The following is a 27,745-nucleotide window of genomic DNA, read 5'->3' as shown; positions in this document are numbered from 1 at the left end:
GCACAAAAAAGCAGCGTTCGGAGCAGCTGAGCCTGGTACCCCTAAATTGGGGGCCGGGGGCTGTGCCCACATCCCTCTATGACCCCGACCCCCTCGGGCCACGATGTGGGCAGGGCCGGGCAGAAGGTGACACTGTCCACACCACCCCCCCCGCCCCCCGGCACAGTCTGAAGCAGTCGGCACGCATCGTCCGGAGCTCCGAGCTGAGGGGGTGGGCCCGGTGACTTGCAGGGACCAGGGCGCGCAGGGTCTCAGGGCCTGGGGAGGGGCCCCAATGCCGGTGCTAGGTGGCAGGAAGGCGGGACGGGACTGAAGTCTCGGTGGCGATCTTCGGGACTGACTCCACCACCGTGCGCGTGGCTGGACCTCAGGGGCTTTGCAGAGCGGCTGTCATCTGCCCAGGTCCCCCGTCACCCACTTGGGAACCTTGTGATGGACGAGCACCAGTCCTGCAGACAGAAGTTTCCAGAAGGCCCAGGCCATTTCCGTCTCATCCTCGAGCATTGTCAGCCCTGATCCAGGGACCAGGAAGGAGCTGGACGTAAGGCCACTGGGCTGTGCTTGTGCGGGATGTCTGAGACCCCGGCCAGGAGGCGCGTGGGGTGGGCAGTGTCCCCAGAGCCACGGCCTCGCGCCCTTGCCTGGGCCGCGGGCTGGATGGCCTAGTCCTCCTGGGGCCTCTGCACAGTGAGGAGCGTGTCCACAGTCGCCGGCTGCCGCTCAGGGTCGCCGAGGGGTGGCTTCTCGCGGTTCTGCTCGGCCCTCGCCCTCGCCCAGGACGGGGATCGCAGGCAGCTGGCCCGGGGCAGTGGGTGCAGGCCTGGCGGGGACACGCAGGGTCAGCAGGGCCTGGGGTCCTGGGTCTCTCCTGCCGCTACGGGGCTGGACCCGTGCGTGCCTCCCAGTGCGAGGTCCGGACACACACTGGGTCCCCTGGGTGCTTAGAAAATGTGAGTGCCCGGCCCCCAGCGTGGAGGACATGTGGGTCTGGGAGTGGCCTGAGGGGTGGGGGGGGGGCGTGGTGAATGGCAGCCCCCCGTGCTCAGCCTGACTCCTGGGCAAAGTCACAGGAACCCTGCCTCTGGGGGGCCTGGGGCCGTGCCTTTTGTTGGTGTTTGGAAGGCGTTCCTGAGGGGGAGCCACAGGAGGCACACGGAAGCGTGGGAAGTGCTGGATAAAATGGTGCCGTGGTGGCTGTACTTTCTTAAACACACAATCGAGATAAGCTGGTTTTAAAGGATAGGAGTTTGCAGGGAGCAGTGTTTGGAGGCCTGAGGCCCCAGGACCTGCCCCTACAGCCCAGCGCCAGCCCTACCTGCTGGGGAGTCGCCAGCCAGGTTCTCCTCGTCGGAGTCCGCGAAGACCTCGGCCAGCTCCTGGTCAGACATGTCGGTCAGCTCGGTGAGGTCCAGGAGGTCAAAGTGCACCTCCAGGGAGGACACGCTGCTGAGGGGCTCTGGGGGCACAGAGCTTGTCATTAGCATAGTCCTTCCATGACACCCCCCATAAGCCCCAGGGAAGAACCAGCTCTGGGTAAAGCCAGGCACATCCCCAATACAACAGAACAGCCAGGCCCCCAACTCTGCTCCCTTCCCTTGGGGCTGAATGCCTCCTGGGGTCCCCCATTAACAGATGGTACAGCTGAGGCTCAGCGAGTAAAAGCTCTTAAGAGCTCAGTCCTCCCACACCTGGGGGGTCAGAGCGCCCCCCGGAGCACGCCCAGCAGCCCCCATACTTACGCCTCCTTTCTGTGACCTGCAGGAGGCCTGGTGCCGGTATCGGGATTCCTGCCTCCTCCTCCTCCCCGGCCACAGGCGGGGGACGGCCGTCCCCTGCCCCAGGGGCCAGGGTGTCCAGGGCAGCCTGTGGTACCTCCACCTCCTTAACTATGTCTGCAAAGGACGGAATGTTACCTGGGAGGACACGCAGGGACTGCCCACCCCCAGGACACAGGCGGGGAGGACTGGAGGTGCTGGCCAGAGGCCCAGGTGCTTGGGTGGCCTCCGCCCAGACCCCGGGCTGGAGCGGGGGCTTTTGTGGGGAGGCTGCTCCAGCCCCATGGGCAGCCCTCACCCCCCGGCCCCGAGCATCTGAGCGTGGATGTGCCACGCGGGTCTCGGGGACGTCTGCGCGGTCCTGTCACCTGTCTGCCCTCTGTGACAGCCTCGGTTGTGTCTGAGTTCAGCACCACCCACTCTCAAAGTGAGTTACAGAGTGGGGGGCGGGGGGGCAGACCCCTCACACATGCCGCACCTCATGAGAAGGCTTCTCTGGCGTTTTTCAGAAATTTCTGGAAAAATGTAATTTCTTTTTTAACAATGTGCGTGCGTGTGTGCGTGCGTGCGTGTGTGTGTGTGTGTGTGTGTGAGGTGACAGCAGGTGGCCCGTGGAGATGGGCTTGGAGGGAGAGGCCGCAGCAGTGCTGGTCCCCACGCCTCCCAGCCCCTCCTGCAGGACGTCTCGGAGCCCTGCCTGCACGTCCCCCGGGACCCCGGTGACCCAGCCCGGGCGCCCCGCGGCAGGGCCTGTGGTGCTCTGAGCGCCGGGCGCCGGGCGCGGGCGAAGCCCCGGGAGCAGCTGCCTCGAGCGTCGCGACGAGGGAGGCCCAGCTGGGGCGCCCAGCGCCAGCAGCTGCCTGTGAGAGGCGGGCCTGTTGTCCCCAACTGTGTGGTCAGCAGCCAGGATGCCGCCATGGGGGCCTGTGGGCCCGGAGGGTCCCCAGCTGAGCGGGGCACCCAGAGCCTGACCGTCCGAGCGGGCAGTGCCCTCCCTGCGGTGTGGCTGAGGGAAGGCGGACCTGCTGGCTGGCGGCTGGACAAGCCTTGCACCCCGCTGTGATCACGTGGGGCCCGGGCTGGCCGGGGGCTTGGGGATCCGGTTTCCACCTCTGCCGCATTTGGAGTGTGGCTGCGGAGCATCCTTGGAGGGTAGAGTTACACCCACCCCTGGCCTGGCCTCCCAGCCTGGCAAGGACACCTTCCCGCCCAGAGGGCACGAGAGAGAGGGTCTGGACCCCGCTCGGACCTGGGGGAGTGGGGTCAAGGAAGCCTTTGGGGGCCTTCAGGACCCGTCGTCTCCTCAAGGGGGGGAGCGGCACAGGGGTGCCAGTGTGACTGCTGTGCTGGCCTGTGACGCAGTCCTGAGACCCCTCCACCCATGGGGCCCCTGGCCGTGGGCTACTGGGCTGGGGCTCAGGGCAGGTGCTGCCGTCTGTCTGGAGCGTCCGTGGGGAGTGGGAATTGGGGGTAAACACCGCAGTGACAGTGGCTCCTTCTGCCCTCTGTCCCAGCATTCAGTTTCTTAACTAAAGTCACAACCAGCTACGAGGGTGGGACGCTGAGTGACGTGCCTGAGAGCGTGGCCTGCTCATCCCAGGTACAGAGCTTGAAGTGGCCTCTGCCCCCAGGTCCTGGCATGGGGCTGGGGGCGGGCCGAGGGGGCAGGCAGGCCCCTCCCTGTGCCCGCGGGGAAGCTGGAGTGTGTTCCCAGGGCCCCGCCGGCAGAAGCGGGCCTCTGAGAGGGGCAGCGGCCAGGTCTCCGCTCACTGCCGCCCTGTCCCGCTGTCACCGGGTGGGGACGTCCCTCGTCCAGACAAGAAAGTACCCATCTGTCTGTTTGTTCTTTCGTTCTTAACAAATTTCCTGAGCGCCCTGTGCCTGACGGGCCTGAGCGAGGCGGACGGCCCCACCCTCCCCAGGGCGGGCGGTGCTGTTCTCCTGTTGGGGGGTGGGGTCTGAAGGGGGGTGGGAACCGAGCCCTTCCTGAGGGGAGCAGGGTGAGGGCCAGGGGACACAGACGGGGGGAGGGGCATCATGCAGAGTTGGCTGCTGCTGTGAACAAGCTGCAGGGTTTGAGCCCCGGGCGGCAACATCTGCTTACACTTTATGGGGCGCAGTGGCAGGTGGGAAGGATGAAGTCCACAGACGCTGTGGTTGGGGGTGGGGCAGGGAGCCAGCAGGACCTCAGCCAAGCAGCACACGCCTGCCCCACCTCGTGGGGAAAGAAGGTGGGACCGCCAATGTGCATCTAAAGGCGCTGGGAGCCAGGGGTCTCGGACACCCCTGCAGACACCGGCCTGTGGCGCTGACTGTAAGCAGCACGTTTTATCACATTCCAGCGCCCCCAGAACAGCCAAGCGTCTGCGTGTCGCAGTCAATGGAACACGGTATGTCTGGTTTTTGCATCTTTGCTGTTTCCCTTTCACAGAGTGGCCTGGCCTGTGTCAAAGCTGTTGGGGGAAGAAAATGCAGAGAATGTGTGTTCTGCCACCAAGGATACTGATCTTTTGGTTAGAAGAATGTGATGGAAAAGGAGATTAAGCGTCAAAATGCCAAGGCAGGAGCCCGGCACAGCAGAGTCCGCAGGAAGGGGCAGGCTTGATCTTGGCAGTAAGGCTGCGCGGCCACAGTGGGAGACAGCCCAGCTCTGCAAAGCAGAGCCGCCGCACGGCCCAGCAAGGCCACTCCTTCCCTTTAGCCCAAAAGAACGGAAAGCACACGTCCACACAGACACTTGCATGTGAACGTTCACAGAAGCATCACTCACAACAGGCAAAAGCGGACTCAAACCCAGACGTCCGTCAGTGGACGATGGATAAGCAACAGGGCCCATCCATCAGCAGATGCTACTCGGCTACAAAGAGCGGAGCTCCAACTCATGCAGCAACACGGAAGAACCTTGAACACATTTCAGTGAAGGCAAGAAGCCAGAACAGAAGGCCACATGTTAACGAACGACACCATCTATGCAGATGTCCTGAGCAGGCAAATCCATGGAGAGCAGAAAACTAAACAGAGACCACCTGCAGAGCGCACCAGCGGTGGGGGGCGTGTGCATCGCGGAGTAACTGCTCGCAGGCCCCGGGCTTCTCTGGGGTGATGGAGATACTCTACCTTTAGGTGCTGGTGGCGGCGGCACCATCCTGTGAGTACAGGAAGGGTGCTGTCCCAATAAACATGTAAGTTGGAAATACTGTAAGTCAAAAATGCATTGCGCACACCTAACCTACTGCACATTGCCGCTCAGTCTGCCCGCCTCCAACTGCTCACAAGGGCGCTCGCCGCGCCTGCAGCCGCCCAGCACCACGAGACCCAGTCTCGTGCCACTAGTCCAGGAAAAGGCCGAAACTCAGCGTTCAACAGACAGCTCGACTGAGCGCGTGCCACCTTGCTGCCACCGCGAAGTCAAAGTCATCGCGTTGACCCCTCAGGTCTGGGGCTGTCTACACCAACAGCACTAGATGGTACACTTTAAAAGGGTGAATTTCAGCACAAGTGACACTTCTCAATTTTTTAAAATCCTCAGTGGAAGCAAAGACTGATTCTGGCTGCAGTCGACGGGCAGAGCCAGGAGGACATGCACTGTTGGCTGTGCACCTACTGTGCGCCAGGCACCAGGCTCAGAGGCTGAGAGTAGGTGTGAGAAGCGTGAGCTCCAGGACCTGGGCTTGTTCCTCGCACGCAGTAGGTGCACCATAAATATTTGCCGAATGAATGAGCCCAAGGCACCATGCCACAGTTAGTAAGGGGTGGTGTGGCTGATCCATCTGATGCGGCGGGGGTGAAGGGACGCACTCCCCACAGGTCGGACCTCCTGCTGTTCCTGGGGGCCAGCAGGGTGGCGACCCCCGCAGCACGCACGGGGTGGGAGGCTCGGCAGCTGGGCTGTGCAGCACGCCGGCCGGCCCCCCGGGGCGGGGCAGAGGCCAGTGGGGGCTTGCGGGGTGCCAGGGCAGCCACAGCCCGGGTCTCCGCACGGCTCCCCGTGGGGAGGCTGGCGTGGGGGGGCCGCCGTCCGCCCCTCGCCCAGGGCCGACCGCTGCTGTGGGTGGGGCTGATAGGGTTACTCGTGCTACGTTGCTGACCTATTTTCCAGCACAATCGCGCTGAGAGCTTGGCCCAAATTTCAAGTTCCCTCTTGGGTGCCCAGGGCCTGGCCCCTGCACACACCCAGGGGCAAACAGATAAATTAGAGAGGTGACTGAGTGAATGCCATGAAGAACAAGATGGCTGCAGAGAGGGGCAGGTGGTCGCTGGGGTGGGGCAGCAGCACCCCCTTTCCCAGCCCCTTGGCCCCAGACTCTGTGCCCCTCCTGCTGGTCCTGTGCAGGCTCAGTCTTTCCCGGCTCCCTGGGCTAGGCCCGAACCCAGGCTTCCCAGAGGCAACAGCGGGGACCCTTCAGGAAATGAACCCCGCCCCCAACTTCTCCCTCCCTGTCCACACCCTCTGATGGTTAAGACATTGTTGATTTGTTTTGGTCCGAGATGGGATTTTAACTGTGCTCCATAAAGCCTTACCTTTTAGAGGTAATTTCTGAAATATTGGATGAAACAATGTGCCCAGGTTTGCTACCAATTACTACTTCAAGGGAGGAGGTTGGAGGGGTCTGGGGGAGCAGGCATGAGGGGCTTCCCTACAGTTTCCTTCCCTGTTGTGTGTGTTCCACACTCTCCAAGATAGTTTACAGAAGTCGGTGAGCTGAGCCGATGACAGCCACCCACACATGAGCTCTGCGATCCCGGCCGACGGCCGTGGGGTTCCACTGTGCGGTCCCGAGTGTCGCCTCAGCCCCCGCGGCGCCCGCCCAGAGCGGGCACCTGGTCAGCCGCTCTGTGTGCCTGAGCGACTGGGTCTGAGGGTCCAGTAGGAAGACCCTCCAAGTGAAGGGTCGCCTGGCGCCTGCCCTGCGCTGGAGGGGCCGGGGCGTCTCCGCGGGTGGGCCGCGCCGCCCACCCCTCCCCGCCCTGCGCTCTCTAAACCCTGCTTCGCATCCTCACGAAGCTGCCACTGGGAACGGTGGGGGCGGGGCGGGGGTCCTGGGACCGTCGGTTGGGAGAAAAGGCTGGATCCCTCCCACAAACGGCACAACAAAGGAAACCGATACCCACCAGCGCCGGGGTGTGTGGTGCCGGCGGGGAGGGTAACAAGGGCCCCCAAGCAGCGCTCTGGAATGAACAGCCCAACAACTGGCTGCAGCCAGAGGGCTCGGACCCACGGCTGCCGGACCCGCCGGGCTGTCAGTGCGGCTCCAGAGGAGGCCGCTGGAGCCGCTGGGGGACCCTCAGCGGGTCCCTGTGTGTCAGGGAGTGGCTCCTTGGAACGGAACCCCCAGGAAACCAAGGATGCTCCTGGGGCCTGGTCAGGCGGGGGGAGGAGTCCTGCGTTTGCACCCTAGTTCCTAGGCGGACGGATGGCACCCCAAACCCTTTCCGAAAGGGCTGAAGAGGGGTTCCCACAGTGTTCCTCCCACTCCGGCAGGACGGCGGACGGGCTGCGAGGAAGGGTCGGTCGTTGCGCACCTGCCCTCCCAGGCCACCCAGCCCTGCAGGCAACTCCCCCGCCCCCGCAAGCCCCCACAGGCACAGCACCTCCGAGACCCTACCTCAGCCCGGCGCCCGACCGGGTTCCGGCCGCGCCCCCACCCCGCCCGAGTCCCCCCGGAGCCGCTGCTGGGGCGAACAAAGCAGACGCGCGGCCAAGAGGGCTGCGTCGCCCCCCACGTCTCGCCCACCCAGACCCCCAACTCCGGCCCCGGCGCGCCCCACCTCCTGACCCCCGGATCCACGGCTCGGCTGGGAGGGGTTCGGGATGAAACTCTGGGCCACCCACCCAGCAGCACGCCAGGCAGGGCTTCCGGGAGCGCTGAGGGGGGCGGGGACGCGGTCTGTGCGCCCCCCGCCCGGCGCAGCGGCCGTTGCCGGGAGGTGCCGCCAGCCTCGCGCGGCGGGATCCGGAGCGGCCGATGGTCTCCGCCGCCCCAGCGGCTGCAAGGGCCCTGGACCAGGGGCTGCGGCTCCGCTGCGGGAAAGGCGCAGCTCGGGGATCCCTGGGGTCGGGGCCGCACTCACCTCCCGAGCCGGCGCCCTCCGGGGGCTCCATGCAGCCGGCGGCGTCAACCGGCCCAGGCGGCCCTGCAGCGGCGGCGAGTCGGCCCTGCTCCCGGCTCGCGTCTCCCGGCTCCCGGCGCAGCGCATCGGGCAGCAGCCCGGGGGCCGCGGCGGCGGGGAGGAGCTCGCGGGGCGGGGCGCGCAGCTGCTCCGCGGCCCGGGCCACCCCATCCTCCCTCCGCCCGCAGCACAGGTGCGGCCCCGCCCGGCACGCGCGCGCCCCCTGTCGGACCCGGCCCGGCGGACCCCGCCCCCCGCGGACCCACCCGGACCTGGCCGCGGCCTCCCGGCCCAGCGCGCACGCTCCTCCCGCAGTCGCGCGGAGTCCCGTCCCTTTGCTCACCCCCAGATATTTACGGGGCGTCAGCTACGAGACCGCGCTTCGCACAAAGAAAGGCAAAGGCGGAGCCTGCACCCTAGGGACCTTAAACGTAGAATTGCATGTTGTAATAAATGTGAAGAAACACCGGGGGTGCAGGGAGGGGCGAGAGCGTTTAACGGCAAGGCCGGAGGAGTCGTCGGTGGGGGCCGGGGGGCTGCTCCTGGGAAGGAAGGCCGGGTCTGGGTTCTCGGAGCTCACAGAACGGTTTGCTCAAGTCCCACCTCCCAACGCGGTCGGCTGCCCAGCCCCGCGCACAGGCCCTCTGAGCACAATGTCTCATCAGCTCTCTCAGTGACTCTCAAGAAACGGCATCCTCGCTTTCCAGGGGAAGGCACTGAGCAGAGGTAGGTAACCTGATCGAGGTTGCACAGCCACGCACTGCAAGCCGGAAGACCCAAATCCAAGCCCAAGTTCTGCACTTTTACAAAAACAAACCAAACCAGAGAAAAGCTTCAGAGAGTTTGTTCCCAGCTGGGAGTGGAAAAGGCCCGCAGGGGAGGGAGGTGGGTATGAACGTGGTGTTTGCAGTCAGGCGCCCCCTCAGAGGCAGGCGGAGGTTCACAGGAGCCCCAGGCCCATGCGACCAGCAGTCAGGGAGCCAGGCTACTCCTTCTCATTTTCCTGCAGTTCACTAAAGAAATGAAAACAAAAGCTGCTTTTTCAAACTGTCTAAAATGATGTCATGACCCTCTAGGACTCACCGCTGGTCCCTGTGCCATCCCAAGAGGCAGAGGATTTGGCCTCTCAGGGACCAAAATGAGCGACCGGGTGGGTGGTGTGGGCAGCGGGTGGGCCCCGGGTGCTCGGAGCCAGCTGGGGTGGCAGCCTGTGTTTTCTCAAAATGGTCCGAGCAATATTTCTCACCCCACATGTTTCCTAGAACCTCCCACTCTGATCAAGACACTCCCCACCTGGTTCCTTCTGCTCGAAGCTGGGCCAGGCGTGTGACATGCATGTGGCGGAAGGGCTGCTTTGTGAAAGGAGGCCTTGGCTGTCTCTGAGAAGGCGCCCCTGGAACCAAGCCACCCAGTGTGAGGAAGCCCCCGCTGCTCACGCCCCCAGCCCCGCTGGGTGGTATGCGGAGCTCAGGGGAGCTGTGTCTGCCTGGTCCTGGCCTCGCTGCAGATTCATGACCAAAATATATTGAGCCACTGCATTCTGGGTCTCACCTGTTCTGCAGCCACAGGAACTGCAACGGTAACTGTTTAATCATCATCCCTGCAACAGGGGTGAATAAATGTCTGCCAAGGGACTCTTGTCAAAGGCACCCAGAGGCCAGTGTTTGTTTTTAACCCTTTTAAAGAACATTTTCCAGCCAAAGTAGAGAGGATACCACAATTCATCCACATGGCCCCTTCATGCAGATGCAATGATTGGTCTTGTTTCTTTGCACTCAAAGCCTCCCTCTAAATGCAAAGCAAATCTTATACATATTATATCCTTTCATAGGTAAATACTTCAGTATTTTTCTCTCAAAGAGCGTGTAGTCTCCTTAAGCACTCGCTATCCTAACACCTAAGCATCCCCAGCTGATGCGGTGGCTTGAAGTAGTTTACCTGGCTGGCCAGGTAAGTGGGCATCAGGGAGAGCAAACATTAGATGACATATCAGTGGTTTGTATGATTAACATCAATTCTGGGATTTTGCAGAAAACTCAGATGCCGTTTATCTGGATTTCCGAGTTGCCCAGCGTGATGCTGAATAAGAGTCTTAAGCCACACACGTGAAGAAAAGCCTCTTTTCTAAAAAACCTGAGCTCAAATCAACATGGAAAGTGCAAGTCTCTGTGGGCCTGGCTGGGAGTCCAGGCTCCAGCCACTGTCCATCTCTTCGGTCCCTGCTGATGAGCCATGCGACATCATTGGATTGTGACAGATGAACACGCTGTCTGGTTATCCTGAGCTAACCCTCCTATTCTTGCCCTTTTCTGCTGAAAGGAATTATTGTTAATGCTTTTCCTTAATTCAGGACTCTGAGCCAGACTTCTGAAGGAAGAACCAATCAGCACGAGGCACCTAGCATATTGGGTCTGCAAAGTAAGTGTTAAATAATAATAATCGCCCCGTTGTGTCGCCCAGCTGCACAGCCTTGCCTGCCAAGCCCCCTCTAGGAGGCCTGGCCCTGGGGGAGGAGGCTCCTCTCAGGCCGGTGGTGTCTGGCACAGAGGCGCAGGCCTTGGTTGCCCAGGCACAGGGGCAGGATCAGCCTTCACAAAGGCCTCGGGGCCTGCTATAAATAAACCGCAGCTCTGTGTGAGCTAGGTCAATGCAGCCCTTTCAACTGGCTGCTCCACTCTGAGAACAGCCAGGGCTTGGCTGGGCAAACAGGAAGCTCCTCTGGCTCATCGGGGTGGCTCTCAGATCCCTGCCACTGGGTGGGTGTCTAACGGCCACAAACAAGAGCAAAGAAGGCATATTCCTCTCTGGGGGGAGGGGGGGCAACATGGGCAGATCCAGCCTTTCTTTATGATTCCCCCTCTGTCCCCAGTGCAACTCTCCAAGGGGAGGAGATGGTGGACCCCCTCATCTACAAACAGATGGAAAAATATGCAAGACCACTAATTAGGAAGATGCTCAAGTTGAGAGCATAGGATAAAAGACCATAAACAGTGTGTGAAGATGGGCACCTGCTTGCGACAAACACTCAGCCTTCTGGGTGACACAGAGCAATGCATGCAGGTAGTAGTGTAGTGGTAGGGATGGGAGATCCACTTTGGAAACCGTCAGGCGGTTAGGGCAGGAGCCTGATAACTCGTTTTTTCTGTCTGTCTGGAATCCCGGGGCAGAAGTTTCCACTTTTTCCTCGCCATGGGAACAGGGGCCACAGAGGAGGCCTCCTCAGGCCTTTGCGGAGGGGACACGTGCTGATTTCAAACCTTTGGAGCTTTCTAACGTTGTTTTCTTCGAAGTTTTGTGCAAACCTGGCTATCTTCCATCCTCACCAGACCGGCAGGGAAGGAATCTTCAAAGGTGGGCCGCGTGGTGTCAGGATCAGGGGCTGAGGCTCGGCCCAAATTTGAATCTAAATTGATACTTCCTCCCTCCCTCCAGCGTTGAAGGCACCGGGGTTGAGCACCCGACCTAGCGCTGTTCTCGGCACTGCAGGTAAGAAGTGGACGAAACGGCGGCGGAGGCCGGCGATGTACACGTACATCCCGCGACGAAACGCGTTTCGGGGTGTGGGGGCCATCAAGTGCGTGGATGAGGCCCGGCTGCAAGCAAGACCTTCGTGGTAACCCCTGACTCGGCCCAGGACGCGTTGCTGGGGACGCGCTCCTGCCGTCGCCAGGGCCTGTCGCGGCGCACGGAGTCTCGCGAGGATCTTCGATACTTCGCGCGGGACCGCCCAGCGGTTGCTGGGAGACGGCGCAGCTTCCGCCCCGCGGGCGCTTCAGTCTGTGGGTCGCAGCGGCCCGGACCCCTGGAGCCATGGTGAGGCCGCCACGGGCCAGGCGGTCGGCGCCGGTCCTGCGGGCAGACACCCCCGAGGGGAGGCCCGGGACGCTGGGTTCCCGCAACGGAGAACTTGGTGCTCCGTGGGGAGCGTGCACGGGGGCGGGAGAGCCCCAGGCGCCGCGGGTCGCGCGTCCGCCGAGCCCGTAGCTGAACCCTGGGCTCCAGGGTCCTGTGGCTCGCCCGGCGGTTGTAGGACCTCGCCTCCTCGGCCTCCCAAGGCCTCGGTCCGATGTGGCCGGAACATAGAGCCTGAGCGTAGGGGACGCCTCCCCGGAGTGGGAGGCTCAGGCAGAGCCTGGGCGCTCGCGGGGGGATGGGCCTTTGAACGTCCACTGCACAAAGGCCACCGAGTACTTCTCGCTGCTGGCTGGAGGGATAGGCATGGTTTTCCGTACTTCTTTTGCTTCTCTACGCTTTCTAAGATTTCCACGTAATTTTTGTAATCATAAATTGTTACAGAGACATGTAGGCACAAAAAAAGTTACACAGACGTGTAGACACACACACGCGTGCGTCGCAGACAGCTGAAGGCAGTGCGGGCAGAGGACGAGGGTGTGGGGACGCAGCGCCGGCTCAGCCGCGCTCGGGCGAGGGGCGCCGTCCCCGCGGCCGAGCTGCTGACAAGAGGCGTGACGCCGGGGTGGTTCCGTGGGGAGCCCGGACACAGCGCCCAGGAGGGCGGCGTGTGCCGCTCCCCGGACCAGGTCCTCGGGAGGAGTTTTGCGTTGGGCAGAAAAGAAAGCACGCCTCGCGTTGTGATCGTTGCCAGCGGGGCAGGCCTCCCAGCCCGTGCGGGCGACCCCTGCTGGCCGCTCTGCGGCGGTTGCCGAGCACCGTAGCCCACACGGTGACGCTCGGCACGGACGCTGGGGTCTTTCCTCGGGAGGCCGCGCGGGCTTCGCCCAGCACCAGGGAGTGCACGGGGTCGCGTTCCCCTCCCTTCCTTTCCGAGGGAGAAAATGTTCTCTTCTGAAAGGGGAGATCCCTCCTCCTCCTCCAAAGGCGCCCGCAGAGGAGAGCGGGGTACGGGCGGGGAACTTCAGGGGAGAGCGAGTGCCGCGGCCGCGGCAGGAGGCGGCGGAGCCCCTCTCCCAGGGGCCCGGGGGAACCAGCCTTCCTGAAAGCGAAGCTGTTGCAGAGCCTCCCTCCCTGACTGAGCGTCTCTTCTTTGACCAAAGGCGCCCAAAAAGAAAGGGAAAGGCAGAGGTACCCCGATCGTGGACGGGCTGGCTCCGGAGGACATGAACAAGGAGCAGGTGAGCGTGTGGCCCTGTGCCGCGCCCGTCTGGGCAAGGGTGGGTGGGTCGTGCTGGTCCGCCCACGTCTCCGGCCATTGGCTTGACGCTCTGCCAGGCGGTGCGGCCCCCGCCCTGCCCCGAGGCCGTGCTCACCACCCTCCCTCGGGCGGGCAGTTCAGTCCGAACCAGCGCGCCCTCCCGATCTCCTCAACTGCCCCTCCACCGCCAAAGCTGTCAAACACTTCGTGCATATTTTTTAAGAAATGCAATCCAGCCATTGAATAACTTTTTTATAGGGTGGCAGGAGTTTGGAAGGAAATTTTTTTTTTCTGATCTAAAAGGTATTTCTAATTTTCTGTATTTTCTTTCCATCTTACCCTTTCATGCACCGATGGTGGTGGAGCTGCCATGATAGTGCATGGATGTATAGCATTCTTGTTTATTTTATTTACCATTAAACACTGGGAATTATTTTAAGCCACTCGTCCATGTTGATGAAGGTAAGGCCTAGAGAACATAGTTGTATAGTTACAGTTTTGATCAGAAGGCCCCTGAGAAGGGCGACATGTGGCAGATCGCGGGATAAACTGCTGTGGCCTCCACGTCTCTGGCGGCGGTCTGGGCTCCTCTGCTGCAGGGCTCTGAGCTGCTGGGGCGTTGCTGTCAGTAGCTCTGACTCCCTTTACGGAGTTTAAGATAAAAAATAAATACAAAGCAGACTGACAGGGTCCTGTGGGCTGGAGTCGTATGGGAGCAGAGGCTTTATTTAAGCCAGGCCCTTGAAAACCGTTTGTGATGTTGGGAGATGCTGGAGGAGCCTGGGTCCGGTCTGTGCCCGCTGGCCGGCGGTACAGTCGGCCCCCCGTGGAGGCTTCCCCTAAGGCCGCAGGGCCTGTCGATGACACCAGGTGGGGGCTTGCTCCATGCGCGGGGAACTGTGAGCAGACTCAGCAGAGGGCGGTGGCGGCCAGTTTGTGTTTTGGGGAGACCACTGGGCTGCCCACCACATTGCCCCAACAGTGGGGCCATCTCTTATCTCCCTGTTTCCTTCCGGTCCCTGTGGAAACAGCGCTGTCAGAGGCTCGGTCTGCAGAGGCTCGGACAGACCCCCAGGAAGTGCCAGGGTCCTGGATCCTGGGTCCCGGGTCCAGGGTCCAGGGTCCAGGCAGCCGTGAGGGACAGGGCAGCTGCATTCATTTCACTGGGCAGTTACCCTGTGGGCGTTGAGCCTCAGGGCTGTCTGTTTACCAATTTTTGTTTTTACTTTTTTAAGATTTCATTTATTTTCAGAAAGGGGGAGGGGAGGGAGAAAGGGAGAGAAACATCCACGTGTGGTTGCCTCTCACACGCCCCCTTTTGGGGACCTGAACTGCCACCCAGGCCTGTGCCCCGACTGGGAATCCAACTGGAGACCCGTTGGTTCACAGGCTGGCATTCAATCCACTGAGCCTCACCAGCCAGGGCTGTTTGCTGATTTTTAAAGAGAAGCTAGAAATCTTCATGTTTATAAGAAACCCATGCATTGATTGACGCCCGTGAGACAGTCATAGTAGATAGGAGCCTGGTTTAGACGTCGGAGTGACGCTAAAGATCTGTGACGTGAAGATGTCATCTGCATCGGTCCCGGTCACACGCTGGGGCTGTGTCTTCCTCGCAGGAGCCAACTCTGCCTGAGTCCCTGGCCCGGACCCTCTGGGGAGGGGTCCATCCGCAGAGGGAAGTGGCACAGCCAGTGGCTCAGGCCTGCTCCGAAGATCCTGGGAGCCTCTTCTGGTTTTGGGGTTTTTTTTTTTACCCAATTTGCAGATGGACGGTTGGCTCTGGGCCAAATCTCTTCATTGTTAGGGATCTACTGGCTCTTTATGTTTTTTGCTTAACGTATATCTTTAAAGGTGAATGATTTTCCATTCAACATCATTTTCTGAATGTGTCTTTATGGTGCCGTATCATTTTCATACCTACGAGGGGGTACCTGGGAATTTATTTATAAAAAATTGTGTGTTATTCTCACATGTGTAAATTTCAGTCACCTCCGGTGTCCTCTCCGTTTGAGGCAATGCGCTCATGAAGACTGTCCCCACTGCTCAGAACGGTTTTTGAACTCACCTTTTAGTGCTTCTGCTGTTTTTTGTTTCACCTCTTCTATAGCGGCAAAATGTTTCCCTTTGAATATTTTTCATCCAGGGAAACAAATAAGTCGCTTGGGGCGAGAATGGGTAAATAGGGAGCGTGGGGCACAGGGGTCATGGCTGGTTTTAGTCAAAACCTGCTGAACACTCCGCGCGGTGTGGGCAGGTGCACGTGTACGTCACCCGTCGTGAAATAGGCAAACACGTTGAGTCTTCAAAAAAAATTCACCGAGGCCGAACGCAGCCTCTCACACCACCAGCTGGTGCGCGGAACAGATGGGTCCCTACAACACTCACCTGGGGGAGCCTGGACCACAAGGGGCCCACCCTCCAGAATGTAATTCCAGGTTTTTTTGGGGTGCTCCCTTGTATGTATCTTGGTGCCATATAATTTTCTAGTTGATAGAGTCTAATTTTCAAACATTTCTGTATTTAAAATTATCTTAGATCATTTATTTTTAAATTTTTTTTGCTGTTTCAATAATGGTGTGGCTAATATCTTTGAGGAGAAAGCTCTTGTGTTCTTTCCAGAAATTTTCTTATATAAATTCCCAGAAATGGAAGAAAATATATAATCCTATGATTATTGGCCAAAATCAGATATTTGCTCTTTGCTGAGTGTATCCTGTCCCGAGAGCCTTCCTAGCGCTGCTTTAATGCCTTTCAACAATCTGTGTTTTTGGATGAGAGGGGCCCCTCCCTCTCTCTTGCTTGGCTCTCTCCTCCCAGGCGCCCCCAGGTGGGGGGCCCGGCTGGGTCCTTCACAGCTCTGCTCTGCCCCCAGGTGGAGGGGCACATCGCCCGCATCCGGGAGGAGCTGGACCGTGAGCGGGAGGAGCGCAACTACTTCCAGCTGGAGCGGGACAAGATCCACACCTTCTGGGAGATCACACGGAGGCAGCTGGAGGAGAAGAAGGCCGAGCTGCGGAACAAGGACCGGGAGATGGAGGAGGCCGAGGAGAGGCACCAGGTGGAGATCAAGGTGAGTGGGGCCGGCCGGCCGGCCTGTCCCTGTGGGGTCACTGCGGAGATGCTGGGCGGTTTGGGGGCATTTCCTCTCCCTGCTTTTGGGGGGGGGTCACAGCCCTTTGTGTACTTTGCACTGGGAACCTGAAGGTATTTTTTTATAAAAGATTATACGCATGCAGGTGAGCATGCGTGTGCAGCTGTGTGAGAGTAGGTGAGCTTGCATGTGTAGGTGTGTGAGTACGTGAGCACGTGTGTGCAGCCATGTGTGAGCAGGTGTGCGTTTGCGCACTGGTGAGCAGGCCGGGCTTCTCCCGCCTGCAGGTCTACAAGCAGAAGGTGAAGCACCTGCTATATGAGCACCAGAACAGCCTGACGGAGATGAAGGCCGAGGGCACCGTGGCCATGAAGCTGGCCCAGAAGGAGCACCGCACGCAGGAGGGGGCCCTGCGCAAGGACGTGCGGACGCTGAAGGTGGAGCTCAAGGAGCAGGAGCTGGCCCACGAGGTGGTGGTGAAGAACCTGCGGCTGGTGGGTCCCTCTGCCGGCCGCGGCGGGGGGGGGGGGGGTGGGGTGCTGCGCCGGAGCAGTCAGCGGCAACTGGGAGTTCACATTTTTGTTTAAAAACTCCCGCATTTTCGCAATTAATGGACATAATCTTTTAAAAAGCCTGCAGCCGAGCAGACCCACTTTGGGGGCAGGTGCAGAGCCCTGTGTCTGGCTTGAGGGGCAGGTGGACATGAGGAAGGCCCCGCTCAGGGCTCCTCGGCACGTGCTGTGGACCCCGACTGCCAGCCCCTCCCCAGGATGCGTCTGGTGCCCTGGGGAACACACGGCCGTTACCGCGGGCCACCAGTGCCCAGGTGGCCGTGGCCGTTTGTCCTGCAGGCTGGGCTCGTGAGCACCTGGCCTGCTTCTGAGACCTTCCGGTCCACCCTGAGGGAGGCTGGAGGGAGGTTCTGGTGGGGAGTCAACATTTGTTTGCTGAGTACCAGGCGCCAGGCCCTGTTTGGACCCCTGGGGAGGACTGCCAGACCCCTTTACGTGTGGGGCGGACGGCCCACGAAGGAGAAGCCACACTGACAAGTGTGGGGGAGGCCCAGCGAGTCCTGGGCTGTCAGGAAAGGCCGACCGGGGAGAGGGGCTGCTCGGGGGGCAGGCTGTTGCACTTCCCTGCAGGGACGTCTGGGGACCCCTCCCTGAGAAGGGGACGTTTGGGCAAAGGCAGTGAGGGCTGAGCCAGGCTGGCGGGCCGGGCCAGGAGAAGAGGCAGGGATGGGCCAGGGTGAAGGCCAGAGCTGGTCCCGGCCTCAGAAGCCCCGGGAGGCCTGGGCCGTGGCCGAGTTGGGGGCCTGCAGAGGGCTTGGGCCGGGGGGGGGGGTATGTGTCTGACTTTGGTTCCAAGTGTTCTTCCTGGCTGCAGGGTGAGGACACTCTGTCAACACACATACCTCATGTGAAGGCAGCCCTGCCTCAATTGCGTCTGGGGAAAAAATGTAGAATTGCAGAGTTTGCACCCAAGTCTGGGGATGCAAAGTTTTGGACCCTCACAGTCTGGTCTTCCCTGACACAGGCACATAGTAGGCTTGTCTCCCGTGCACTCAGCAACGTGAGACTGTCTGCTCACCCGAGGCCCGACCAGCTATGTGGTCAGAGTTCCTTCTGTGTAAAAATACTGCTATAAAAATAATTAACGTTTTTTATCGAGACTTTTAATACAATAACCATCTATTGAAATAATTTTTCGCGCTGCTCTAGGCCACAGCTCAGGTGCCCAGGGAGCCTGCAGGCGCGTGTTGGGGCCGGGCTCTCACCCCGGCAGGCCAGGTGGGGGGTCGCTGCACCCCGCGCTGCCATCGTCCTCTCCAGCCCAGAGCGGACTTAGCCAGAGGCAGGGAGCGATGAGATGTGGCGGTCACCAAACCCTGCTCTCCTGGGCACGGCCCACGAGGGTCCACGGAGCTGGCTGTGCCACAGCTGCAAGGGCGGGGGCGGCCCGAGGGGGTGGCCTCTCTGCCTGCCACCTGGCAACCCCCTGCTCCCGCCTTTGTAGAAGCACGCGGAGGAGATCACCAAGATGCGGAACGACTTCGAGAGGCAAGTGCGAGGTCAGTGCCTGGCAGAAGGTGGCTCACCTCCAGGGCTTAGTACTGCAGGGCTGACGGGCCAGCTACCACAGCCCGCGTGTGCCTGGAGCGAGGATGTGGTTGTCGCCACGGCTGATGGACGCTCAGAATCCCAGAACAAGTTCTTCCCTTGTCGCTGGGGAAGGCGGAGGTCCCCACCCACTCCCCCACGCCTAGCCCAGAGCAGTGACCAGGAGCAGGGGGTCGCTCTTCAGCCTTTCCCACAGCTCCCAGCCTGAGGAGCTCTGTCTGGTTTCGCCGCAAAACCCCGAGCTGTGACTGGGGGGCCGCACGGGTCGTGGCTCATGGCCGCGGGGGCATGCGGCTGCTCAGCCCTTGGGGGCCCCCTGCAGGGGCCGAGTGGCAGCAGCTGCCTCAGGGAAGGACGGCAGGCGGCTCTGAGCGGGGTGCGTGCCCCGAGCGCCAGCAGAACACTCAGCGCAGCCGTGTTCTCTGGCAGCCTCGGTCCTGCCGGCTGTTCCTCTCCGCTGAGCTGCTGTGCACGCTGCTGCCTTTCAGAAATTGAGGCCAAGTATGATAAGAAGATGAAGATGCTTAGGGATGAGCTGGACCTGCGGAGGAAGACCGAGATCCACGAAGTGGAGGAGAGGAAGAACGGCCAGATCAGCACGCTGATGCAGCGGCACGAGGACGCCTTCACGGACATGAAGAACTACTACAACGACATCACCCTCAACAACCTGGCCCTCATCACCTCCCTCAAGGTGCCGCCCCCGAGACCCAGCCCCTGTTACAACAGTGTTTTTGATGCTGCCCCTCCCTGTTCTTGAGTGGAATTCACAGGTCGTGTAACCTTTCTATGCCTGCGGCTGGGGGAGGGCAGGGAAGTTGGGAGGACAGTGCTGTCTGGAGGCTTGAGCAGGACCGTGGTGGGAGCCCAGCACGCGACACGCGAGGTGTCGTCCCCCAAGTGCTGGCGGGGAGGGAGTTTCCACGATGGGGGTGCCCTCCTGGGCATCCTGAACAAAGCCTGGCCTCGTGGAGGTGGCATTCCAGAAAGTTCCGGGAATGTTCAAGGCGTGTGTGTTCACACACAAGACAGGTCTAGGCGTCCCCGCTCTGCAGTGCAGGGGAGTGCAGCGCCGCTGAGCCGTGCCCCTACCCCGCGCCCCGCGCCCCCAGGAGCAGATGGAGGACATGCGGAAGAAGGAGGAGCACCTGGAGAGGGAGATGCAGGAGGTGACGGCACAGAACCGGCGCCTGGCGGACCCGCTGCAGAAGGCCCGCGAGGAGATGAGCGAGATGCAGAGGAGGCTGGGAGACCACAAGCGGGACAAGCAGACCCTGGCTGTGAGTGCCCGGTGCGCCCTCCCTGGCTCGGGGCTCAGGAGAGAGGGGGCGCCTGGGGGAGGCTCCGCGGCCCGTGCACAGTGGGGCCCTCGGGGCCAGAGGGGGCCGAGTCTCTTCTGTGACCGGAGGCCTGGAGCGAACGCAGAGCCGCGTGGCCTGGGAGATAGGTGTGCCCACCCTCCCGCCCCGGAGGGGCTGACCCAGGTGCCGTTGAGCCGGCTCTTCCTGGGGCTGGTGGTTGTCCTGGCCCTCTCCCTGGCACGGCATCACAGAGCCTAAGAGCCTTCTGCCCCCCACCCCCCGCTTCTCCCCAGTGCACACAGGCCCGTCTGAAAGTCACCGAGAAAGACCTCAAGAGCCTGCAGTGGGAACATGAGGTGCTGGAGCAGCGGTTTGTCAAGGTGAGCAGCTGGCAGCGCGGCCGGCTGGAGAGGGCCCTCCCCCGGAGCCTGCTCTGCGCTCTGCGCAGCTCTGGGGCCGAAGCCCGTGGCTTGTTCTGCGGACGGCCCGGGCCCCGCACAGAGCGGGTCCCTGTGGGAGCAGCTTGCCGCCTGCCCCGCAGGCTCACCCCTGAGGCGCTGGGGTCCCTGCAGTGAGCGCCAGCTCCTCCACCCGCACGCTGTTGGTGCTGAGCTCCGACATGCGCAGACATGCACACTGCGAGGGCGTCAGGGAGCCCTGAGCCTGCAGGCGAAAATGACAGGGTCCCCTGCTGCTCAGCGCTGGTCCTCACAGCTGCCCCTGTGGGCGCAGGCGGGTGTGGCCCCCGCGGCGCCCAGATGCCCAGTGCCCCCCGCCCCCTCCGTGCCCCGGCAAATGGCGTCACTCCTGCAGCCAGTTCCCCCGGGCAGCAGCCCTGCTCCAGGGCTCTGCTGCCGTGGCTCATCTCTGGGCGACTGTGAGCAAGTGTCAGGAAAGCCAGTTCCTGGCCGGGTTTCCAGTCCGGTTTCGGTGAGTCTGCCCAGCAGGCTGTTCCTAGAGAGGCCTCACCCGCCCTGCCGCGGGGCTCCCTTCTCGCAGCACCAGCTCTCGGGTGCTCACGCTGCTGTCAGACCCACCCTCCCCTTCAGAGGCGTCTCAGAGGGGCCCACCGGCCACGGTGGCCTGAGGGAGGGGCCCAGGTGTCAGCCGGGGCCCCTGCGGGTGGGGCCAGGTCTGCTCGCTCCCCTTGTTTCTGCAGCCTCGGTTTTCCGCAGTGCACAGTCGGAGGTAACAAGCTTTGGAGGCGAGAAGCACTGCCGTCCACTGGCAGGCCGTTGGTTCCAGGGCTGGGCCAGCCCTGGGGCTCTGGGACCTGAGGCCCCACCCCAGGCACTGCTCCCTGGAGTTTGATGCCCTGGGTTTCACATGGGTGCCCAGGGACGGCTTTATCACGAGCCCGCTGCCCAAACCCAGGGCCCGGCCAGCCTGACCCCTCTGTGCAGCCCGCCCCCTTCTTATCAGGCGGCCTCCAGCTTCCGGAGACGCCTGCTGGAGGAGGGCCCGGCTGGTGCCTCCTCCCGCCTCGCATGGCGTGACAGCCGCAGAGAGGGGCCCCGGCAGCCACAGACGGCAGGCTCGCCTGGCGGGCCTGGGGCGGGGGCCCAGCCAGGGCTGTGTCCCGGCCCCGGGCAGGAGTGGCTCAGGGGAGGGTCCCCGCAGGTGCAGCAGGAGCGGGACGAGCTCTACGGGAAGTTCACTGCCGCCATCCTGGACGTGCAGCAGAAGGCAGGCCTCAGGAACCTGGTCCTGGAGCGCAAGCTGCAGGCCCTCGGGGCGGCCGTGGAGAAGAAGGAGGTGCAGCTCAATGAGGTGCTGGCTGCCTCCAACCTGGACCCCGAGGCCCTGGCCCTGGTGTCCCGCAAACTGGAGGTGGGCCTTGCGCGGGCCCTGCGGGAGCTGGACCGGGCCCATGCTCCTGCCCCCCGGGTGGCCGGGGCTCTGGCTGGGGGGTCACTTGTCTTATGATGAGACCAGCGTGTGTCCAGCCTCCAATCTTTCAGTGGGACCCTCGGTCAGTCCTGGGGGGTGCTCCCCACACTCCCCGCGGCTCTGCTCTCACTCCAACCCCTCCCACCTGAGGTTGCTCCCCTCCCTTCCTACCCTCAGCACCTTCACGCCCCTGAGGCCACGGCCCCGTCCACTTCTCAGGACGGGTTCAGCTGAGCCAGTCAGGCCCTGGGTCTCGGCCGCTCTCCTAGTCCTGAGCCTGAGCTCCTTGGGCCTCTGGTGGCCGACCCAGCCATGGGCCCGGCAGACGGCAGAGTCTCCTGCGTGCTCAGCGAAGCTGCCGAGCTGGGTCCCACCCAGGACACCAGGACGTGCCGCTCTGACTGTGGGCCTTTGCGGGGGCTGCTGGGGGGGGGCTGCCCAGGGGGAGTTACATCTCGGCAGAGGCTGGAGCATCTGCACTCGGGTCCAGTCCTTCCCGGGGCTGCTCTGTGCTGGGATGGGCCTGGCTCGGGACAGAGCAGCAGACAGGGTGGATGAAGCCACAGGCCAGCAGCGTCGGCCGGGGCATCGGGACAGTGACGCGTGCTGCCTGGACCCCAGCAGGCAGACGCCCCACAGCGCCCGGCAGGTCCACTCTCACCCGGAGGGGGGCCTGTCCCTCTGTTACCTGGACCTGGTGCTCGGGGTCAGAGGGGTGAAGTGGGGTAAGGGGTGTTGGTGCTTCCAGGGGAGTGTGGCGGGGGCGCAGGTGCCGGCCAGCTGGGCGACCTGCCGCTGCCAGGCTGTGGGGACCTGGCAGGCAGACGCGGGTGTGCGGCTGACCTCCGCGCCTGCACCCAGTGGCCTGCCCAGCGGCAGGCGGCTCCAGGAGGGCGGGTCCTCCTGGGACGCAGGTGTGGACGCTGTTGGCAGGCAGGCGTGGTACCCTGGGAAGCGGCCCCGGCAGCATTTTGAAGTGACGTCCTCATGCGGGTCAGCCGTCCAGGCGCCTGTCTCCCTGTCTGTATTTAGAGCATTGCAGGCCCCTGAGGCGTTTTGTGCTGCAGGCTGGGTGGGGACGTCTCTAACGCTGTCAGCCGCGCCCGAGTTTGGGGCCGGCAGGGGACGGCGGGAGGCTCTGGCAGGATGCGCTGGCTCTGAGAGCCCACAGGCCCTGCAGGGAGGCCCGGGGCAGGGTGGGTGCGTTGCCGGCCAAGGCAGGGCTGGGGGTGCCGGAGTGAGCCTGGGCCCATGCTCCGTGGCCGCAGGGCCTGGGGGTCCTGCGTCACCCAGAACAGGCTGTTGGGGGCTGGGCACTCAGGACGTGGTGGGTCAGGGGCCAGCCCTGTGCTCCTGGTGCTGGGTTTCACCCTGGACTCGGTGCCCATTTCCGTGTGAATCACCGGGGACGTGATGAGGGGGGATCTGTCCCCGCGCGCAAGGGTCCCCGCAGTTGCGGCCAGGGGTCAGCTCTTGCTTTTCCTGGTTGGTCTTGCCGGGCTTGCTCCTCTGTCCTCCCGAGGCCGGTGCGGCCCCCTCCTCCCTGGAGACCTTCCCCTGTGGCCTCCTCCTGGGGCGCCAGCCAGAGCCCCAGACGCCCCTTCTGCCTTGGCCCAAAACCAAGCCACGAGCTCACGCCTGCCTCTCTCCTCAGGATGTCCTGGAGTCGAAGAATAGCACCATCAAGGACCTGCAGTACGAACTGGCACGAGTCTGCAAGGTGCGGGCGGCGCCCCCTGGTGTCCCTCCTGGGGCCTGCCCGGTGCGCCGGTGGTCGCGCCAGGCAGCCCCTCCTGTCCCCTATCTGACCTGGCCTCTGAGGTGAAGGGAGGGGCCTCTTCTGGTCTGCGGTTAAGGGACCGTTCTGGGTCTAACCTTTTCTGACTCCTTTGGACATGTGATGAAGGCTGCAGCCTCCCCCTGGCTCGGCAGCTGGGGGCGGGGGCAGTGAGCGCCCTGACCCACTGTCGTCCGTCCCATGAGCCCCGGAGGCCAGGGTCCGGCCCCCCAGTGCTCCTGGCCCTGGGCTTCGCCTGTGTGGGCCCAGACGCAGAGCTGCCTGCGGACGCATTTCCTGAGAGCAGCCTGTGTGACGCGGCTGTGCCCACGGTTCTGTGGGGCAGGCATCACATGGGAGCTGTGGGCTGCGCAGCCGTGAGGGGAAAGCGGTGTCTGCCACCTGGGCCCTCCCCAGCCTCGTCTGCCCGTCTGGACCCTTCCCTCAGCCACCCTTGCACCCTGATACTTGCACACAGAAAATCGGGGCCCTCCACGGGTCTGCAGCTCAGGGGACCCCAGAAGCCATATCTGATTGTGCAGAGCCCCTGCCCCAGCGGAGGGTGAGAGCCAGGCCCAGCCTCCCAGGACCCTCTGGCGCTCGGCCTCGGTGGCCGACTCACTGTGGACTCCAAGCCCCAGCGTCCTTTTCCTGCCGATGGTGAGGGGGAGGCGCCCGTGGAGCTTGGCTCCGAGTCGGGTCGTGCTCCAAGCACGTTGCGGGTATCGCCCCTTCAGCCCTGAGAGCCATCGAGTGAAGTTCACCCTTTAAAAGCATCCTTTTCCAGCGGAGGGAACAGAAACCATGTCTGTTGCCCAGACCTGTGCTCTTCTGGGCCACGGAGGGGGCTCCCCCGTGGTTCTTGTCCCCCTCCCACCCTCCGCGGCGCCGCGTGGACTGAGTGAGGGCCAGCCTTCCTGACACAGCTCTGTCCCCATAGGCCCACAACGACCTGCTGCGCACCTACGAGGCGAAGCTCCAGGCCTTCGGGATCCCCCTGGACAGCGTGGGCTTCAAGCCCCTGGAGACAGCCGTGATGGGGCAGACCCTGGGCCAGGGCCCTGCGGGACTCGTGGCCACCCCAACGTAGCACCGCCCGAGACCCTCCCTGCACAGCACCCCTCGTACACACCGCGGGCGGAAGGCGTGCCTTGGATTTGTCAGGTCAGCAAATGAAGGCTTTTCACGTTGGCTGCGTGTCCCGTTGCAAGGCTGTGGCACAGCGCCAGCGCCCCCGTGTCTGCCTCCCTGCAGCCGCCCCTGCGCCCCTTCCCGCCGTGGGCCGCCACCCCCAGCAGGGTGCGGCCCGTGACCGCGACAGCCCGCGGGTGCCATGCAGACTTTATTGACACTGGAAACGTGGGGGGGCAGAACCGCCCCAGGAAGTGGGGAGTGAGCACCCCCAGGAGCAGAGAGCCCACTGTGGAGGGCGGCGCGACCCAGGCCGGGCGGCGGCATCGGCGCTCAGCTCCCTCGGTAGGTGGTGTAGGACCACGGGCTCAGCAGCAGGGGGACGTGGAGCTTGGGGGTCTCGTCTGCAACGGTGAAGACGACCTGAGGACAGAGGCTCAGGTGAGGGCTGAGGACCGGACCCCAGGGCTCCCAGGAGCCTCCAGAAGCCCAGACTGGACGGGGCAGTCCTGTGGGGCAGGAGTCCCAGGCCAGCCCGAGCCCAGCAGTGAACTGGAAGCCTGGGGCGGGCTTTGGCCAAGGCTGAATCCTCTCCAGAGAAAGTGCTGCCTTGAGGGAACCCCGGAGCCTGCCAGGCTCCCCAAGGGGTCCACCCTGAACGGCCCAGTGAAGGGGGAGGAAGCAAGATGGGGCTCAGTGGCCACCTGTGTCCACAGGGGCGGAGTCACCCTCAACCCTGACCCCAGGGGCAGGGCCGGGCAGGGCCACCTTTCTTCTGGGAGCTCAGAGCAGGTGAACTCACTGTCCACCACGGTCCTGGGATGCAGGGGAGGGCCTCTGCCCACCAAAGGACCTGGGGGTCCCAGGGAGTCACAGGCTTCCGCCGTCCTGGCCAGCCTGGGGACCTCACCTCCACGTATGGGTAGAAGCTGGCCTGTCCCCTTCTCTTCCAGTAGCCCTCGGTGTCAAAGGTCAGCTTGTAGGTGCCCACCTTCATCTGGCCTGGCAGCAGGAGCCCTGGGCAGCGGCCGTCAGGGTCGGTGTAGCTGTGTGGGGGGAAGGGGGTGAGGGGCACCCCTGCTGGGCCCCCAGGGCTTCTGCCTCCTGCAGCCCAGCCGCCTCTGCCGCCTGGCTCGGGGTGGGCTCCAGGGCGTAGCATGGAGCAGCAGGCCCCCCCGGTCTGCCCCATGAGCAGCTGTCACTCTGTGTGGCCTATGTTTTTCCAGATTTTCTCTATTCATAAGTATGCTTATTTATAAACTTGCAAAAATGCAAAATGGATTTCCTATTCATGCTGTTCTGTAACCTGGACTTCCCATTTGACACACCGTGCTGGCTCTGGGTCCGCCCTGCTCGGACGCACCGTGAGCCCCGCTGGGCGCTGTGGACGGGTCCGTGCGACCCCACAGGGGACTCCTCGTGTTTTTCCAAGACGAGAGCTGGCCGTCCGACGGGGCCTGGGCCCCCAGCTTCTGAGAGGGGCTAAACGGAGGGGACGAGCTCCACGCCGCGGTCCAGACCCTTTAGGGACCCGTCCCCACTTCCACCTCCAGCAGAGCCTGCCTCCCCCAAGGTGGAGCACGCGTCCCTGCCCACAGCGCCAGCGGAGTGCCAGCCTGGGCTGGGGCTCCCCACCGGGCCCCCCTGAGCCGCGCACGGGGTAGGAGCCAGGCCTGTGAGGGGCTTGCGCCAGGCGGGGTGCGATCACACCTTGCCTCTTGCTGCCCCAGCCTCCCCATCTATGAAGGGGGTCATTAGGGTGTCGTGAGAATTGAAGGACAGAGACAAAGTGCTCAGCATGCTGCCTGCTGACAGTGGAGGCTTTGAGGTTCCTCCTTGGGCCCTGACCCGCCCAGCCCTCGGGGGAGTGCGGCTGCCCCGGCCGGGCCGGGCGGCAGGGCCAGGACGCAGTCAGCGGGGCTGGTGCGTGGGGGCGCAGTCCTTGGCTGGGAGCCCGCACTTGCTCCTGTCACTGGCCGGAGCTCCGGCCGGCCCGGTGCCCGGGGCGGGTGGCCTGGGCTGCAGTCCTGCCCCAGACCCCTACCTCGTCCTCAGTTCAGTCCACTGGTGGCCGTGGTCCTCGAGCCTGGACAGCCGGAGGCAGAGGCCCTGGGCTGGGAGCCCTGAGGCAGTGTCCAGCACATGTGTGGTCAGCGGGCTGGCTGGCTCCATACCTCTGCCCTGGGCCGGGAGAGAGAGACAGGGTGAGCCTTTGTCCACACCGGCTGCAACACCTTAGAGTAAACACCCCGTGGGAGCAGAGTCCCAAAGGGCCCGGGGGGAGGGTTACTGATCGGCCCACGGGGCTGTGGTGTGGACACAGTGAAATCCAGTTCATAAGCCACGCTCACCCCAGCTGCCCCCACTAGGTCCCCTCCCCCGCCCAGCCCCGGACGGGGTACCTCCGGCGCCCGGCGGGTCAAGGCCGGCGTGGACGGCCGGACCGGGTCTGCCCTCCTCTCAGAACTCAGCTCAGTGTCCCCTGGTTCACGGGACCTGCGCCAGGGCAGACGAGGGGCGGGAGTGCCTACCTCCAGGGACCCCAGGTGTCGCTGGAGCGAGCGCAGCCGCGGGGCGGCCCCCGAGCTCATGCCGCCGATTTGGAGCCGCCAGAGATGCCAGAGGCCACCCCACACCCGTCACCACCAGAGGGGCACCTTCCCGGCCGGCTCGGCCGGCCCCTGTCCCCTCCCAGGACCCAGATCCACGTGTCCGATCCAACCCGGGGGTGGGGGGTGGGGAGTCCATCCCGGGCCACCAGCAAGGCCCCGGGGACTTTGCTCCCGAGGGGACCAGGCCAGCGATCGCACCCACAGACCTGCCAATGCAGAGCCTCCTCCCGGCGGAAGTGGAGTCGAGGGGACCTGCGCGGCGGCGCGGGGCGGGGCGGCGCGGCGGGGCGGGGCGGGGCGGGGCGGGCTCTGGCCGGAGGTGGGGCGCTGAGCCCGGCGGGGGCCGCCACCGAGAGTCCTGGAAACAGGGCAGACTCTTTCCGCCCTGGGACAGTCGGGGTTGCGATGGGAGCCTCCGAATGGTTAGGTCGGGCCCCGATCCCTTCTGCCCCCGCCGCACAGGTCCGGCAACGGTGCCTCGGTTTACCCAGCCGTGGAGAAGGGGCGGTAACAACTCCCGAGGCGGAGACGGTTGGCCGGGCCCAGACGGAGCCGAGCTGTCGCTTTCGTCCCCCTGGCCCCCTCCTGCTGGACTCCAGCTGGGAGCCCTGGGGCCCCTGCAAGGCGAGTCGTTTGGTCAAAGGCCTGGGTGGCCCACAGGCAGCCCAGGCTCTGTCCCCTTTGGCAGAGGGAAGGCTCCGGCTGGGTCCTGGCAGCCTGGGTGAGCCAGGAGAGGGGAGACTGTCCTAAGGAGCAGGGGCCCCCGGACCGGGGCCAGGCCTGGGCAGAGGGCGCCCCGAGGCCTTACCGGAGTGAATCAG

General features: G+C 63.3%; 2 protein-coding genes across 4 annotated transcripts; one reads left to right on the top strand and one right to left on the bottom strand.

The window, feature by feature from the left end:
* The first annotated feature begins 11,632 nt into the window (after positions 1–11,632).
* GAS8 (growth arrest specific 8) lies at positions 11,633–24,344 on the top strand. 3 transcript variants are annotated; one of them, XM_054570218.1, is made up of 11 exons: positions 11,633–11,699; positions 12,902–12,979; positions 15,875–16,072; positions 16,381–16,587; positions 18,110–18,164; positions 18,702–18,907; positions 19,326–19,493; positions 19,808–19,894; positions 21,135–21,344; positions 23,059–23,124; positions 24,122–24,344. In XM_054570218.1, the coding sequence occupies exons 1-11, from the start codon at positions 11,697–11,699 to the stop codon at positions 24,269–24,271; spliced, it is 1,428 nt and encodes a 475-aa protein (XP_054426193.1). In that variant the 5' UTR covers positions 11,633–11,696; the 3' UTR covers positions 24,272–24,344. The 3 variants fall into 3 exon arrangements, with proteins under 3 accessions (XP_054426193.1, XP_054426194.1, XP_054426195.1); XM_054570219.1 differs by lacking the exon at positions 21,135–21,344; XM_054570220.1 differs by lacking the exons at positions 11,633–11,699; positions 12,902–12,979; positions 15,875–16,072; positions 18,110–18,164 and having other exon boundaries at positions 16,492–16,587.
* A 166-nt stretch (positions 24,345–24,510) lies between these two features.
* LOC129068105 (5-hydroxyisourate hydrolase-like) lies at positions 24,511–26,980 on the bottom strand. Its single transcript, XM_054570217.1, has 4 exons — positions 26,844–26,980; positions 26,357–26,493; positions 25,223–25,358; positions 24,511–24,735 (listed from the first exon to the last, which is right to left on the bottom strand). The coding sequence occupies exons 1-4, from the start codon at positions 26,901–26,903 to the stop codon at positions 24,646–24,648; spliced, it is 423 nt and encodes a 140-aa protein (XP_054426192.1). The 5' UTR covers positions 26,904–26,980; the 3' UTR covers positions 24,511–24,645.
* Positions 26,981–27,745: the final 765 nt, after the last annotated feature.

The sequence above is a fragment of the Pteronotus mesoamericanus genome, unplaced genomic scaffold (genome assembly GCF_021234165.1).
Source record: "Pteronotus mesoamericanus isolate MK-2021 breed Mesoamerican mustached bat unplaced genomic scaffold, CSHL_Meso_final contig_202, whole genome shotgun sequence".
In the NCBI taxonomy this organism is placed as follows: Eukaryota; Metazoa; Chordata; class Mammalia; order Chiroptera; family Mormoopidae; genus Pteronotus; species Pteronotus mesoamericanus.
This window is presented reverse-complemented; position numbering and strand designations above follow the sequence as displayed.